The sequence below is a fragment of the Danio rerio genome, chromosome 4 (assembly GCF_049306965.1).
Source record: "Danio rerio strain Tuebingen ecotype United States chromosome 4, GRCz12tu, whole genome shotgun sequence".
In the NCBI taxonomy this organism is placed as follows: Eukaryota; Metazoa; Chordata; class Actinopteri; order Cypriniformes; family Danionidae; genus Danio; species Danio rerio.
In genome coordinates, this window is record NC_133179.1 from 37615155 (window position 1) to 37631551 (window position 16397).

At 40.0% G+C, this 16397-nt stretch overlaps 3 protein-coding genes and 4 non-coding genes across 8 annotated transcripts in view; 2 read left to right on the top strand and 5 right to left on the bottom strand.

Moving 5' to 3' along the window:
- Nucleotides 1-16397, bottom strand: part of LOC137491248 (uncharacterized) — a 697259-nt gene that overhangs the window by 97241 nt on the left and 583621 nt on the right. The gene's annotated exons all lie outside the window — the stretch shown is intronic.
- LOC137491174 (uncharacterized) overlaps nt 1-16397 on the top strand; it is a 293575-nt gene that overhangs the window by 66797 nt on the left and 210381 nt on the right. The window lies entirely within an intron of this gene.
- On the bottom strand, nt 472-543 carry trnap-agg (transfer RNA proline (anticodon AGG)). Its single transcript has one exon. It is a non-coding gene; the product is annotated as a tRNA-Pro (tRNA).
- Nucleotides 2420-2491, bottom strand: trnap-agg (transfer RNA proline (anticodon AGG)). The gene has a single exon. It is a non-coding gene; the product is annotated as a tRNA-Pro (tRNA).
- On the bottom strand, nt 5930-6001 carry trnap-agg (transfer RNA proline (anticodon AGG)). Its single transcript has one exon. It is a non-coding gene; the product is annotated as a tRNA-Pro (tRNA).
- Nucleotides 8851-8922, bottom strand: trnap-ugg (transfer RNA proline (anticodon UGG)). The gene has a single exon. It is a non-coding gene; the product is annotated as a tRNA-Pro (tRNA).
- On the top strand, nt 11502-14238 carry LOC110439390 (uncharacterized). The gene is made up of 7 exons (XM_073947962.1): nt 11502-11647; nt 11731-11838; nt 12051-12121; nt 12565-12662; nt 12813-13010; nt 13102-13188; nt 13591-14238. The coding sequence occupies exons 1-7, from the start codon at nt 11558-11560 to the stop codon at nt 13758-13760; spliced, it is 822 nt and encodes a 273-aa protein (XP_073804063.1). The 5' UTR covers nt 11502-11557; the 3' UTR covers nt 13761-14238.

The following is a 16397-nucleotide window of genomic DNA, read 5'->3' on the forward strand; positions in this document are numbered from 1 at the left end:
GGGATTTGAACCGGGACCTCTCACACCCTAAGCGAGATTCATACCCCTAGACCAACAAGCCACCAAATTGACTTAATTTCACATGATGTCAGAAGCATCAGATAGTCAGAAAACTTTCTCTAACGAATCAAGGGCACCCTAAGCGAGAATCATACCCCTAGACCAACGAGCCACTGCAATACAGTAACTTTATATGGCAACACTATCAGCTGACGAACTGGCATTCTCAGAAAAAAGCCCTCTGTGTAAGCCACAACGCCCTTACAAAACAGCAGACAACTGTAAGGGCTCAACCAAAATTTGAATCTGGGATTTCTCACGGCATGAACGAGAATCATAGTCCTAGACAACCAAACCACTATGCAAAGGAATGCTTTATGTGCCGACACTATCTGCTGACAAACTGGAATTCTTCGAAAAACGTTTTTTATGAAAGCCATAATGCCCTGTAAAACAACAGAATAACTGCAAGGGCTCGTCCGGGATTTGAACCCGGGACCTCTCGCACCCTAAGCGAGAATCATACCCCTAGACCAACGAGCCACAAAAGGTTAAATATTTTACAAGACATTAGAAGGAACAGATGGGCTTCTGCTTCATTTGGACCCGGGACTTCTGCAATGGTTCGTCCAGGATTTGAAAACGGGACCTCTCGCACCTTAAGCGAGAATCATGCCCGTAGACCAACGAGCAACTGCAAAATAGCCACTTTACATGGCAACACTATCTGCTGACAAACCGGCGTTCTCAGAAAAAGGCCTCTGTGTAAGCCACAACGCCCTTACAAAACAAAAGACAACTGTAAGGGTTCAACTGAAATTTGAACCTAAGATTTCTCATGGCATGAACGAGAATCAAACTCTTAAACCAGCAAGCCACTATGCAAGAAATATTTTATGTGGCGACACTATCTGCTGACAAATTGGAATTCTTTGAAAGACGTTTTTACGAAAGATATAATGCCCTGTAAAACACAGTACACCTGCAAGGGCTCATCCGAGAATTGAACCCGGGTCCTCTCGCAACCGAAGCAATAATCATACCCATAGAGCAATGAACCACTAAATTGAGAGAATTTCACAAGGCGTGAGATAGTCAGAAATCTTTCTCTAACGAATCAAGGGCACCCTAAGTGAGAATCATACCCCTAGACCACCGAGCCACTGCAAAACAGCAACTTTATATGGCAACACTATCTGCTGACAAACTGGCATTCTCAGAAAAAGGCCTCTGTGTAAGCCACAACGACCTTACAAAACAGCAGACAAGTGTAAGGGCTCAACCGAAATTTGAATCTGGGATTTTTCATTGCATGAACGAAAATCATACTCCTAGACCAGCAAGCCACAATGCAAAGGAATGTTTTATGTGGTGACACTATCTGCTGACAAACTGGAATTCTTCGAAAGACATTTTAATGAAAGACATAGTGCCCTGTAAAACACATAACATCTGTATGGGCTCGTCCGAGATTTGAACCCGGGACCTCTCACGCCCGAAGCAAGAATCATACCCCTAGACCAACGAGCCACTAAGTTGAATTCATTTCACATGGCGTCAGAAGCATCAGATAGTCAGAAAACTTTCTCTAACGAATCAAGGGCACCCTAAGCGAGAATCATACCCCTAGACCAACGAGCCACTGCAAAACAGTAACTTTATATGGCAAAACTATCAGCTGACGAACTGGCATTCTCAGAAAAAAGGCCTCTGTGTCAGCCACAACGCCCTTACAAAACAGCGGACAACTGTAAGGGCTCAACCGAAATTTAAATCTGGGATTTCTCACGGCATGAACGAGAATCATACTCCTACACCAACAAGCCACTATGCAAGAAATATTTTATGTGGCGACACTATCTGCTGACAAAGTGGAATTCTTCGAAAGACATTTTAATGAAAGACATAGTGCCCTGTAAAACACATAACACTTGTAAGGGCTCGTCTGGGATTTGAACCAGGGACCTCTCACACCCGAAGCGAGATTCATACCCCTAGACCAACAAGCCACCAAATTGAATTAATTTCACATGATGTCAGAAGCATCAGATAGTCAGAAAACTTTCTCTAACGAATCAAGGGCACCCTAAGCGAGAATCATACCCCTAGACCAACGAGCTACTGCAATACAGTAACTTTATATGGCAACACTATCAGCTGACGAACTGGCATTCTCAGAAAAAAGCCCTCTGTGTAAGCCGCAACGCCCTTACAAAACAGCAGACAACTGTAAGGGCTCAACCGAAATTTGAATCTGGGATTTCTCACGGCATGAACGAGAATCATAGTCCTAGACAACCAAACCACTATGCAAAGGAATGCTTTATGTGCCGACACTATCTGCTGACAAACTGGAATTCTTCGAAAAACGTTTTTTATGAAAGCCAGAATGCCCTGTAAAACAACAGAATAACTGCAAGGGCTCGTCCGGGATTTGAACCCGGGACCTCTCGCACCCTAAGCGAGAATCATACCCCTAGACCAACGAGCCACAAAAGCTTGAATATTTTACAAGACATCAGAAGGAACAGATGGGCTTTTGCTTCATTTGGACCCGGGACTTCTGCAATGGTTCGTCCAGGATTTGAAAACGGGACCTCTCGCACCTTAAGCGAGAATCATGCCCGTAGACCAACGAGCAACTGCAAAATAGCCACTTTACATGGCAACACTATCTGCTGACAAACCGGCGTTCTCAGAAAAAGGCCTCTGTGTAAGCCACAACGCCCTTACAAAACAAAAGACAACTGTAAGGGTTCAACTGAAATTTGAACCTAAGATTTCTCATGACATGAACGAGAATCAAACTCTTAAACCAGCAAGCCACTATGCAAGAAATATTTTATGTGGCGACACTATCTGCTGACTAATTGGAATTCTTTGAAAGACGTTTTTACGAAAGATATAATGCCCTGTAAAACACAATACACCTGCAAGGGCTCATCCGAGAATTGAACCCGGGTCCTCTCGCAACCGAAGCAAGAATCATACCCATAGACCAATGAACCACTAAATTGAGAGAATTTCACAAGGCGTGAGATAGTCAGAAATCTTTCTCTAACGAATCAAGGGCACCCTAAGTGAGAATCATACCCCTAGACCACCGAGCCACTGCAAAACAGCAACTTTATATGGCAACACTATCTGCTGACAAACTGGCATTCTCAGAAAAAAGGCCTCTGTGTAAGCCACAACGACCTTACAAAACAGCAGACAAGTGTAAGGGCTCAACCGAAATTTGAATCTGGGATCTTTCATTGCATGAACGGAAATCATACTCCTAGACCAGCAAGCCACTATGCAAAGGAATGTTTTATGTGGCGACACTATCTGCTGACAAACTGAAGTTCTTCGAAAGATATTTTTATGAAGGACATAGTGCCCTGTAAAACGCATGACACCCACAAGGGCTCATCCGGGATTTGAACCCGGGACCTCTCTCACCAAAAAAGCGAGAATCATACCCCTAGACCAACGAGCCACTACAGTGATGAAATTTCACATGGTTCAGAAGCATCAGATAGTCAGAAAACTTTCTCTAATGAATCAAGGGCACCCTAAGCGAGAATCATACCCCTAAACCAACTAGCTACTGTAACAGCCACTTTACATGGCAAAATTATCTGCTGATGAACTGGCATTCTCAGAAAAAAGGCCTGTGTGTAAGCCCGTAGACCTTACAAAACAGCAGACAACTGTAAGGGCTCAACCGAAATTTGAATCTGGGATTTTTCATTGCATGAACGAAAATAATACTCCTAGACCAGCAAGCCACTATGCAAAGGAATGTTTTATGTGGCGACACTATCTGCTGACAAACTGGAATTCTTCGAAAGACATTTTAATGAAAGTCATAGTGCCCTGTAAAACACATGACACATGCAAGGGCTCGTCCAGGATTTGAACCGGGGACTTCTCACACCCAAAGCGAGAATCATACCCCTAGACCAACGAGCCACTACAGTGATGAAATTTCACATGGTTCAGAAGCATCAGATAGTCAGAAAACTTTCTCTGACGAATCAAGGGCACCCTAAGCCAGAATCATACCCCTAGACGAACGAGCCACTGCAAAAAAGTAACTTTACATGGCAACACTATCTGCTGACAAACCGGCATTCTCAGAAAAAAGGCCCCTGTGTAAGCCACAACGCCCTTACAAAAGACAACTGTAAGGGTTCAACTGAAATTTTAACCTAGGATTTCTCATGGCATGAACGAGAATCATACTCCTAGAACAGCAAGCCACTATGCAAGAAATATTTTATGTGGCGACATTATCTGCTGACAAATTGGAATTCTTTGAAAGATGTTTTAACGAAAGATATAATGCCCTGTAAAACACAGTACACCTGCAAGGGCTCATCCGGGAATTGAACCCAGGTCCTCTCGCAACCGAAGCAAGAATCATACCCATAGACCAATGAACCACTAAATTGAGAGAATTTCACAAGGCGTCAGATAGTCAGAAATCTTTCTCTAACGAATCAAGGGCACCCTAAGCGAGAATCATACCCCTAGACCAACGAGCCACAAAAGCTTGATTATTTTACAAGACATCAGAAGGAACAGATGGGCTTTTGCTTCATTTGGACCCGGGACTTCTGCAATGGTTCGTCCAGGATTTGAAAACGGGACCTCTCGCACCTTAAGCGAGAATCATGCCCGTAGACCAACGAGCAACTGCAAATTAGCCACTTTACATGGCAACACTATCTGCTGACAAACCGGCATTCTCAGAAAAAGGCCTCTGTGTAAGCCACAACGCCCTTACAAAACAAAAGACAACTGTAAGGGTTCAACTGAAATTTGAACCTAAGATTTCTCATGGCATGAACGAGAATCAAACTCTTAAACCAGCAAGCCACTATGCAAGAAATATTTTATGTGGCGACACTATCTGCTGACAAATTGGAATTCTTTGAAAGACGTTTTTACGAAAGATATAATGCCCTGTAAAACACAGTACACCTGCAAGGGCTCATCCGAGAATTGAACTCGGGTCCTCTCGCAACCGAAGCGAGAATCATACCCATAGACCAATGAACCACTAAATTGAGAGAATTTCACAAGGCGTGAGATAGTCAGAAAACTTTCTCTAACGAATCAAGGGCACCCTAAGTGAGAATCATACCCCTAGACCACAGAGCCACTGCAAATTAGCAACTTTATATGGCAACACTATCTGCTGACAAACTGGCAATCTCAGAAAAAAGGCCTCTGTGTAAGCCAAAACGCCCTTACAAAATAAAAGACAACTGTAAGGGTTCAACTGAAATTTGAACCTAGGATTTCTCATGGCATGAACGAGAATCACACTCCTAGACCAGCAAGCCACTATGCAAAGGAATGTTTTATGTGGCGACACTATCTGCTGACAAATTGGAATTCTTCGAAAGACATTTTAATGAAACACATAGTGCCCTGTAAAACACATAACACCTGTAGAGCTCGTCTGGGATTTGAACCCAGGACCTCTTACACCCGAAGCGAGATTCATACCCCTAGACCAACAAGCCACCAAATTGAAATAATTTCACATGATGTCAGAAGCATCAGATAGTCAGAAAACTTTCTCTAACGAATCAAGGGCACCCTAAGCGAGAATCATACCCCTAGACCAACGAGCCACTGCAATACAGTAACTTTATATGGCAACACTATCAGCTGACGAACTGGCATTCTCAGAAAAAAGCCCTCTGTGTAAGCCACAACGCCCTTACAAAACAGCAGACAACTGTAAGGGCTCAACCGAAATTTGAATCTGGGATTTCTCACGGCATGAACGAGAATCATAGTCCTAGACAACCAAACCACTATGCAAAGGAATGCTTTATGTGCCGACACTATCTGCTGACAAACTGGAATTCTTCGAAAAACGTTTTTTATGAAAGCCAGAATGCCCTGTAAAACAACAGAATAACTGCAAGGGCTCGTCCGGGATTTGAACCCGGGACCTCTCGCACCCTAAGCGAGAATCATAACCCTAGACCAACGAGCCACAAAAGCTTGAATATTTTACAAGACATCAGAAGGAACAGATGGTCAGAAATCCTTATCTAACAAACATTGAAGCAGGGCTTTTGCTTCATTTGGACCCGGGACTTCTGCAATGGTTCGTCCAGGATTTGAAAACGGGACCTCTCGCACCTTAAGCGAGAATCATGCCCGTAGACCAACGAGCAACTGCAAAATAGCCACTTTACATGGCAACACTATCTGCTGACAAACCGGCGTTCTCAGAAAAAGGCCTCTGTGTAAGCCACAACGCCCTTACAAAACAAAAGACAACTGTAAGGGTTCAACTGAAATTTGAACCTAAGATTTCTCATGACATGAATGAGAATCAAACTCTTAAACCAGCAAGCCACTATGCAAGAAATATTTTATGTGGCGACACTATCTGCTGACAAATTGGAATTCTTTGAAAGACGTTTTTACGAAAGATATAATGCCCTGTAAAACACAGTACACCTGCAAGGGCTCATCCGAGAATTGAACCCGGGTCCTCTCGCAACCGAAGCAAGAATCATACCCATAGACCAATGAACCACTAAATTGAGAGAATTTCACAAGGCGTGAGATAGTCAGAAATCTTTCTCTAACGAATCAAGGGCACCCTAAGTGAGAATCCTACCCCTAGACCACCGAGCCACTGCAAAACAGCAACTTTATATGGCAACACTATCTGCTGACAAACTGGCATTCTCAGAAAAAAGGCCTCTGTGTAAGCCACAACGACCTTACAAAACAGCAGACAAGTGTAAGGGCTCAACCGAAATTTGAATCTGGGATCTTTCATTGCATGAACGGAAATCATACTCCTAGACCAGCAAGCCACTATGCAAAGGAATGTTTTATGTGGCGACACTATCTGCTGACAAACTGAAGTTCTTCGAAAGATATTTTTATGAAGGACATAGTGCCCTGTAAAACGCGTGACACCCACAAGGGCTCATCCGGGATTTGAACCTGGGACCTCTCTCACCAAAAAAGCGAGAATCATACCCCGAGGCCAACGAGTCACTACATTGATAAAACTTCACATGGCGTCAGAACCATCAGATAGTCAGAAAACTTTCTCTAACGAATCAAGGGCACCCTAAGCGAGAATCATACCCCTAAACCAACTAGCTACTGTAACAGCCACTTTACATGGCAAAATTATCTGCTGATGAACTGGCATTCTCAGAAAAAAGGCCTGTGTGTAAGCCCGTAGACCTTACAAAACAGCAGACAACTGTAAGGGCTCAACCGAAATTTGAATCTGGGATTTTTCATTGCATGAACGAAAATAATACTCCTAGACCAGCAAGCCACTATGCAAAGGAATGTTTTATGTGGCAACACTATCTGCTGACAAACTGGAATTCTTCGAAAGACATTTTAATGAAAGTCATAGTGCCCTGTAAAACACATGACACATGCAAGGGCTCGTCCAGGATTTGAACCGGGGACCTCTCACACCCAAAGCGAGAACCATACCCCTAGACCAACGAGCCACTACAGTGATGAAATTTCACATGGTTCAGAAGCATCAGATAGTCAGAAAACTTTCTCTGACGAATCAAGGGCACACTAAGCCAGAATCATACCCCTAGACGAACGAGCCACTGCAAAAAAGTAACTTTACATGGCAACACTATCTGCTGACAAACCGGCATTCTCAGAAAAAAGGCCCCTGTGTAAGCCACAACGCCCTTACAAAAAACAACTGTAAGGGTTCAACTGAAATTTGAACCTAGGATTTCTCATGGCATGAACGAGAATCATTCTCCTAGAACAGCAAGCCACTATGCAAGAAATATTTTATGTGGCGACATTATCTGCTGACAAATTGGAATTCTTTGAAAGATGTTTTAACGAAAGATATAATGCCCTGTAAAACACAGTACACCTGCAAGGGCTCATCCGGGAATTGAACCCAGGTCCTCTCGCAACCGAAGCAAGAATCATACCCATAGACCAATGAACCACTAAATTGAAAGAATTTCACAAGGCGTCAGATAGTCAGAAATCTTTCTCTAACGAATCAAGGGCACCCTAAGTGAGAATCATACCCCTAGACCACCGAGCCACTGCAAAACAGCAACTTTATATGGCAACACTATCTGCTGACAAACTGGCATTCTCAGAAAAAAGGCCTCTGTGTAAGCCACAACGACCTTACAAAACAGCAGACAAGTGTAAGGGCTCAACCGAAATTTGAATCTGGGATCTTTCATTGCATGAACGAAAATCATACTCCTAGACCAGCAAGCCACTATGCAAAGGAATGTTTTATGTGGCGACACTATCTGCTGACAAACTGAAGTTCTTCGAAAGATATTTTACGAAGGACATAGTGCCCTGTAAAACGCATGACACCCACAAGGGCTCATCTGGGATTTGAACCCGGGACCTCTCTCACCCAAAGCAAGAATCATACCCCTAGGCCAACGAGCCACTACATTGATAAAATTTCACATGGCGTCAGAACCATCAGATAGTCAGAAAACTTTCTCTGACGAATCAAGGGCACTCTAAGCGAGAATCATACCCCTAAACCAACTAGATACTGTAACAGCCACTTTACATGGCAAAACTATCTGCTGACGAACTGGCATTCTCAGAAAAAAGGCCTCTGTGTAAGCCCGTAGACCTTACAAAACAGCAGACAACTGTAAGGGCTCAACCGAAATTTGAATCTGGGATTTCTCATTGCATGAACGAAAATAATACTCCTAGACCAGCAAGCCACTATGCAAAGGAATGTTTTATGTGGCGACACTATCTGCTGACAAACTGGAATTCTTCGAAAGACATTTTAATGAAAGTCATAGTGCCCTGTAAAACACATGACACCTGCAAGGGCTCGTCCGGGATTTGAACCCGGGACCTCTCACACCCAAAGCGAGAATCATACCCCTAGATCAACGAGCCACTGCAAAACAGTAACTTTATATGGCAACACTATCAGCTGACGAACTGGCATTCTCAGAAAAAAGGCCTCTGTGTAAGCCACAACGCCCTTACAAAACAGCAGACAACTGTAAGGGCTCAACCGAAATTTGAATCTGGGATTTCTCACAGCATGAACGAGAATCATAGTCCTAGACAACCAAACCACTATGCAAAGGAATGTTTTATGCGCCGACACTATCTGCTGACAAACTGGAATTCTTCGAAATACATTTTTTTGTCTTTATTTTAACAAAACAAAAAAGAACAGAACAATGACAACAGCTTACAACCAAGAAATTTCTTAGCATCACAGCACATAATGAAAATCAAAACCAAAAAGAAGACATAAAAATACAGAGTAATAATAAAAATAGAAAAGTACATAAATTAACCAAAGTTTATGGTGATTTAAGGTTTTGCAAAAATGTACCTGAAATCCTAGGACCTACATATTCAAGCAACGGAGTCCAGATCTGATAAAAAGTGTTTTTCTATGGAGAGAGATTAGACTCAATAATAATTCACGCAAAAGACACAATGTACACATGCGTAGCCAAATTCACATGCGTAAAATATTTATTTATACTCACAAAAACAATTCACATGCACAAAATAAAAATACATTTTCATAAAATACATTTCACAAATGTAAAACACCATTTGCAAATATATAAGAGTGTACAAAAAGTTTTGAATGTTTAAAATTCACGAGTTCATCCTGAATGAGAATGTGCAAATCCTCTCTCACGTACGACTCACCCTGAATACGAATGTGTGCATTTTTGAGACTTTCCTGTCAGCACACACCTCCCACGTGAGTCACTCGTGCCCTGTAGCCAATAAGATGCGAGCTTACTGTTCAACCAATCACAACTCCCTGAGAACGCGGGAATGACCAAAGCGCTTCACTGTGCGCTCCATTTGCGCAGTCTGACCTAATTAACGGAGATGATCTTCTAAGAAGAAGAATACTCCTCTATTTAGCATGGCAGGTGAAGAGCGGGATGCGCGGGTAAGTGGTTACTTGATTTCTATAGTGGTTTATGTATGCAAAGATTAAGTATCAAACGTTTGTTAAAGCAATGGCTGCTGTTGTTTATAATGTAAACTTTATAACGTAAATTAAGTCCGTTATTAAGCCAACATGGCGAGTGAAGAACGGGATGGTCGTGTAAAATAGCATGGCTTCTGTCATGGTCGATTCTAGGATTGTCATTCAAGGAAGCTCAGCTATAAATTTGATCGGGGACTAATTTGGGGGTAGAATCGATCGCGTACTAAAGTGAAGACCGGGAGAGCGTAATGCCGTTTTGGGTGTGGGTGGGTATGGGGGGTGGAGAGAGGAGATGATCGCCGACTGTAAGGAACGGGCGGGGTGGGGGTCGGCAGTGTTGATCGCGGACTATGAAGATAACAAATGATAAAAGGTATAATTAGTATTTGTCTTACAGGCACTGTCATCAGAAGTAGAAATAGCAGCAAAAGCTCTGATCGATGTATTAGCCAGGGGCCTTACTCCATCTTCGTAAAGAAATGCACTAGCTAGTGGTAGTAGACCAATGAGAGAAAGCATCTCAAGTGGGACCATTCCTTTGCCTGCAGAGGCTGAAAACATGGTAAGGCAAGCCTTAAAAAGGTAATTTTTCATGTTTACTGTAAAACACAACTTTTTGTGTCATGCAAAAAATGTTTCTTATTATTAATATGTTTATTCATTTTGCCCTTTTGTCACTATAGGCAATTCCCAAGTATGTTTGGGACAGAGATTTTTCTGTGGCCAAACCTGGAAACATAAAAAAAAAATGATTTTCAAATCCATGTCCTCTCTGAACCATCACCCTTCACACCAAAAGGAGATGAAGACCTTGAGCTTGTCCATGCTGGACTTGGAAAAAGGCTTTTAACTGTTCCAGATAATTTTAAACACAGTGAGGTAATTGCAAATGTTACCATAATACTAGGAATTGATGGGAGTTTTATATCTGTTGGAAAAAAAAAAAAAAAACTAAATGATGAATTTTGTTTCATTCTTAAGATTGTCAGTCTGCTTGAAGGAGAGTTTCCCAAATTAAAAACACTTCAGGGTGGCTGGATGTTTTACAAGTCTACAGGTATTTATGTTTTGCATGTTACATATAAGCAAAAAATGATTTGTGTGCATTTGCAATAACTTTGCACTTTTGTAAATTAATGAAACTGGTATGTGCTTTGTTGGCGTTAATAATTTAGTAATAAGCTTCATTAGTTTAAACTTTTTAGTCAAGGACATGTTTCTCTGCCATGTTCTAAGATTATGGCATGCCCTACTTCAGTTTTCCAGTGGTAAACAGAGCTTTATAGAACATTTCTTTCCAAAATTTTAGGTGACACATTTATAACAATATTGCTAGCCCAAGAAGGCAACAGTAGTCCTGAATGTGATTCTCAATTGATTTTGCCATTTGGTGGGGGTGGGCGGCGTAAGCTGTCTATAATTCCCACAGATGCTGATGAATACTCAACTCGACTCCTAAAATCAGTGTCAAATAATGGAAAGAACATGCTGTTTATAGTTCCATTACAGGAACAGCTTTCCACTGAACCATTACTTTATGATTCTGTGGAGTTTGCTAAGATGCCACAGTCCAGCTGTATGAAATGTGGTAAGAAAATACCACTGCCATTGCTGCCCTTACACATTGAAGAGTGTAAAGAAGCTGAGACAGTAAGTCATACAGTATTATGGTTTTATTTTTCTATCAATATTATTTATTTACAATGCTAATGCATTTTGATTACTTTTATTAGGAGTCTTCAAATGATGTGACCATTCTAGATGATGATGTAGACGAAAATGTAATCGAAACTGTTGACCAGCCAAGCCCACTTCACCCCATCTTAGAACCATCATTACAGGTCTTTGATCAAAGCCTATTTCTTGTATTTGGGTATACTCACTATATTTGAATATACCCAATTTGTGGTTCCATAAAGAATGTGTTTGAAGCTATTAAAAATTTGAGACTATTCTTAATATTTTAGAATCTTTTTATGGGGTAGAATATGTATGTTCTTCAACAAATTTTGCTACAAACATACATTGTTTAATTTATTTGTACTTTTTACAGATTTGTCCAATTTGCCAGATCTCTTTCCCAACTGATGTCTTGCCTTTTCATGCAAGCATGTGTGGTGAAGGGTAAAGTTATGCTAAAAATTGTAGGATGACATGCCTTTAATACTAAAGGATTAGTTTGCACAGTTTGTTTTGGTTGTATATATCTCGAGGGAGATGTACAAAGATCAGATGGAATGTAGGGTAAAAAATTAACAAAATAATTTTCTGGTGGACTGTCTTAAATTTAAATTAATGTGTTGGTTTCATAAACTGGGTCAGTAGTAGACATTATTAGATTTCATGTATGTAGCTTTTATAAGCCTTGCTTTGAGAAAATCATTACTGGTGACTTTTGACATTAATGACTATAAACAGTATGTCATTGTAAGTTACATCCAGACTTTGTCTGGCACTAGGGTCTAAGCCTTGTCTATGAAACTGGGCAAATGCTTTTAATATGCATGAAAATTTTTGAAGTGGCTTGATGAACAAAATTGAAATTGTTTGTGTCTTGCCTGTTTTAGAGAAAGGACTTTTGGTGACAATGATTCTTCATTCACTTTAAATACAGAAGAATTGCCAGGACCCTCAACTGCACAATCTTCAACATCCCTGTCTGCAGGTTAGACACAACACATTTAATTTTTTTTAGTGCTGTTGTACTGTAAAATGATAAGTGCATCTTTATTCATTTATTCTTTCATCTTTTTTGTATTGTTATTCAACTATGCTTGTAAAATGGTATTTAGATAAATTGTTCATTTGATTTCAGCATGGAAAAATGAAATTGACCCATTCAAATCATCTCGAATGTTCTGTGATGAGTTGCTCTCCATCAATTCACACTGTCCATCTCTATCATTACTCATCAACCAGTTTGATACTATGGATGAACAAGATAGTACCCTGGTTTTATTTTATAAAATGAACAGTGCTAATTGGTCCACTCCATTGAAATATAGATTGACTGGTACTCCTTTTTTATTATTAAAATAATTTGAATCGCTTATAGTCTGTACAGTTTGTGCAACGAACTTGCTTCATTTTGTATTTTTTTTTAGGAGATGCAGCTGTTGTCAAGGGAGTTAACCGCCATATTTTGTCAATGATGATGAAAAAACTGAAGACTGGCTTCACTTTAAATTTGGGTTTGTAATTGGTTGCAGTTCGGTTACATGTGCACACACACACACACACGCACACACACATATATACATATATATATATATATATATATATATATATATAAAGTTAATTTTCGTCAACACTGCCTGTAACCCTGACCTTTTTCTGTATGATTTCGTGCACTGTACTTGAGAAGCCTTTTGCACACCTGATAAGATGTAAAATGTTCATAACATTATCTTTCTATTTACTGGTGGGCAATGCAGATCGATGCTGACTGGTACCATTACAGTGCATACAGAGAAAACATTTGTTTAGAATTTTACAGATGTGATTTGATGTTTTATGTCTCTTTTGCTTTTGGGCTATTACAGATTTTATACAACTAGTACTATTAGTTAATTCTTACTGATTGGATTTTTTAGGTTCATCTACTACAGCCCTTTTTGAGGGGGAAAAAAACCACCGTGTACCTTCTGCATCTGCTGTACTACGGGACAGCAACCTGTTCCAGATGGCTGGCCTGATGATAGGCCATTCATTTTTGCATGGAGGTCCTAGTCTTTCTGGACTGAGCATACCTGTGGTCATATAATCAGCTCAGACCTTGTTTATTTTAAAATAATTTAATTCACAGGAATTAGAAAAATAAGAAAGTTACATTTCTTTTCTAATTCTCCCTAAAATTAAAGAACTTCAGTTAAAATGATTAATGATGTGTCTCCATCAAAAGAATTCCTGAGATTAAAAGTTGATACTGAGGAGAACTTGTCAATTTTGTGAAAGTTATTGAAAACACTGAGCATGTTTATACAATTGCATATACTCATGTACATGACTCATAACACATAATGTCGCGCAGATCATTAATTCTATTTTATTTACTTGTGTAAATATATATTTATTCACTTTTTAAATTAAATACAGTAATATTATTGACTAATATGAAAATGTTTATCTGATTTATGTACAATGCAGTTTTTACAGTAATATTTTTGTCTTTTAGTAGAAATATTATATGAGTGACTTGCTTTGTTTATCAAATAAAGTGTATCTAATTGGATTTGCATTTTAAACATTAAATAAAAGTTTAAAAGATAATATTTTTTGTTTCACATATTTAGGTTTTAGTTATAATACTCCCAAAATATTTTGGCAGAAATCCACAGATTTTTATCAATATTCTTCGCAGAAATAGCAAAAAACGTTGACAGATTCTTTCTGGCCCTACTCATGACTCATAATACGTAATGCATAATACAGAATGTCTCATGTCAATATCCATTTAAACCCTTTTTACAATAAACAAGTTAAATTTGGTGTAACTAAAACAAATTGTACACAGCATTACCTGGTTAACAACCTTTTATGCTTTGCAAAACATTCTTCATTTATAAATGCAGGTTTTTGGACCTTCTTTTTAAGTGTGACTTTGAGATTATTAGACTCATGAAAGGCCTAATAAAAGTATCCTCTTTCAATTTTTATTTTGCTCACCTATCATTGCTGGTTAGTAATAGTATATATATATATATATATATATATATATATATATATATATATATATATATATATATTAGGGATGCACGATATATTGGCGGCCATATCGGTATCGGCCAATAAATGCTATTTTTAGGACTATCGTTATCGATTCGATGTCTAAATTCGGCTGATATCTTTAAGCCGATAAATTACGTAATTGTACAGACTTGCGCGCTGCGCACGCGTGGTCGGAACTTGTTCAGACTTGCCCACTGCACTATAATGGATCTCTCTTCACACTGTTTATTCCTTTAAAGTCTGTAATTTCTTCAAGTGGTATTGCTGTGCGTTAATAAGTCAGTAAGTAACCATGTTCCTTATCATTGTAGATGTGTTTGATTGAGTGTCATTGTGTATTTTGCTTTAAATCGCCTCAGGAAAAATATTAACTATGTAAACCTTTCCAGCTCTGTCTCTTTGTTGTGTAGAGATAGCAGGGGATCTTAACTTATTACTCCAGGGCCGAATAATATTAGTTTCGTGGTGAATTGCCTTCTCTTTTAGTTGCAGCCGGTGAATGAACGAGGACACATGTAACTTGGTCCAAAATATTTATTACTTTTCGTGTGTGTAATGTTTGTGTTTAGCTCTAAGCCAATGATGTTATATAAGCAGGACATTCCATGTTCCTATTGGCTAGAATGAGTGTCAGTCAAGTTCCTCAAGGAAATGATAGAGAGAATAGGAAACAAGGGAACGCATGCGATGCTGTAAGAAAGCGCTAAGAAAGCGCTATGTTCTGAGTTAAGTTGATATTAAAAAAAAACATACGTTGTTACAGCCAACCTGTGAGTGGTCTAATATTCAACTTACACAACATGGTGTCAGAATAAACGGATGACAAACGAAGATGGATTCAGCAGGAGTCCCGATGCCGATTATGAACTGGGAGGCTAATAACCTGCCCGAGTCATGGCGCAAGTTTCAACAGCACGCAGAGCTAATGTTCAGCGGACCCCTAAAAAATAAGGGTGAGGATGAAAAATGCAGTTATCTTCTCCTGTGGGTCGGAGAAAAGGGTCGCGACATCTATAATACATGGTCACTGTCCGCTGATGAGGCGAAGATCCTCAAGTCATATTATGACCGCTTTACAGCATATGTTGAACCAAAAGCAAATGTGATATTTGCACGTTATAAATTCCACGAAAAAATGCAGGGAGAGCGTGAGCCGTTTGAGCAGTTTGTGACAGACTTGCGTCTACTTGTGAAGGATTGCAATTATGCAAATAGCGACGAAATGGTCCGCGATCGCATCGTCTTTGGGATATATTCACCGAAAGTGAGAGAGAAGCTTTTGAATGTGGGCTCTGAATTAACCCTTGATAGAGCAATAGACGTTGCTAGATCTCATGAGCTGGCCCAAGCACAGTTAAAAACAATCTCAAGCAATATGAGCGCTTCACGTGAGCATGTACACACAGTATTCCGTAATGCATCAAAAGGCTCAGTTGCCAAGCAACGAAATACCAAATATACAAAGAAATACAGTGATGGACAGCAATCTAGAAATGCAGGTTCAATACAATCCAAAGGATGTGGCTTCTGTGGCAACAAACGTCACCCGGATCGCTCCCTGTGTCCTGCAAGAGGAAAAGTGTGCAAAATATGTGGCAAGTTAAACCATTTTGCAAAAGTATGTTACTCTAATACCGAGAAAAGCATACATGCTATAAGTAAAGAAAATTCT

Bases quoted from the DNA above. Each gene is read 5' to 3' on its own strand.
- LOC110439390 (XM_073947962.1), top strand. From the start codon at position 11,558: ATGCCACAGTCCAGCTGTATGAAATGTGGTAAGAAAATACCACTGCCA. The intron at 11,648-11,730 runs GTAAGTCATACA...TACTTTTATTAG, and splicing joins AGTGTAAAGAAGCTGAGACA to GAGTCTTCAAATGATGTGAC. The intron at 12,663-12,812 runs GTTAGACACAAC...ATTTGATTTCAG, and splicing joins TTCAACATCCCTGTCTGCAG to CATGGAAAAATGAAATTGAC.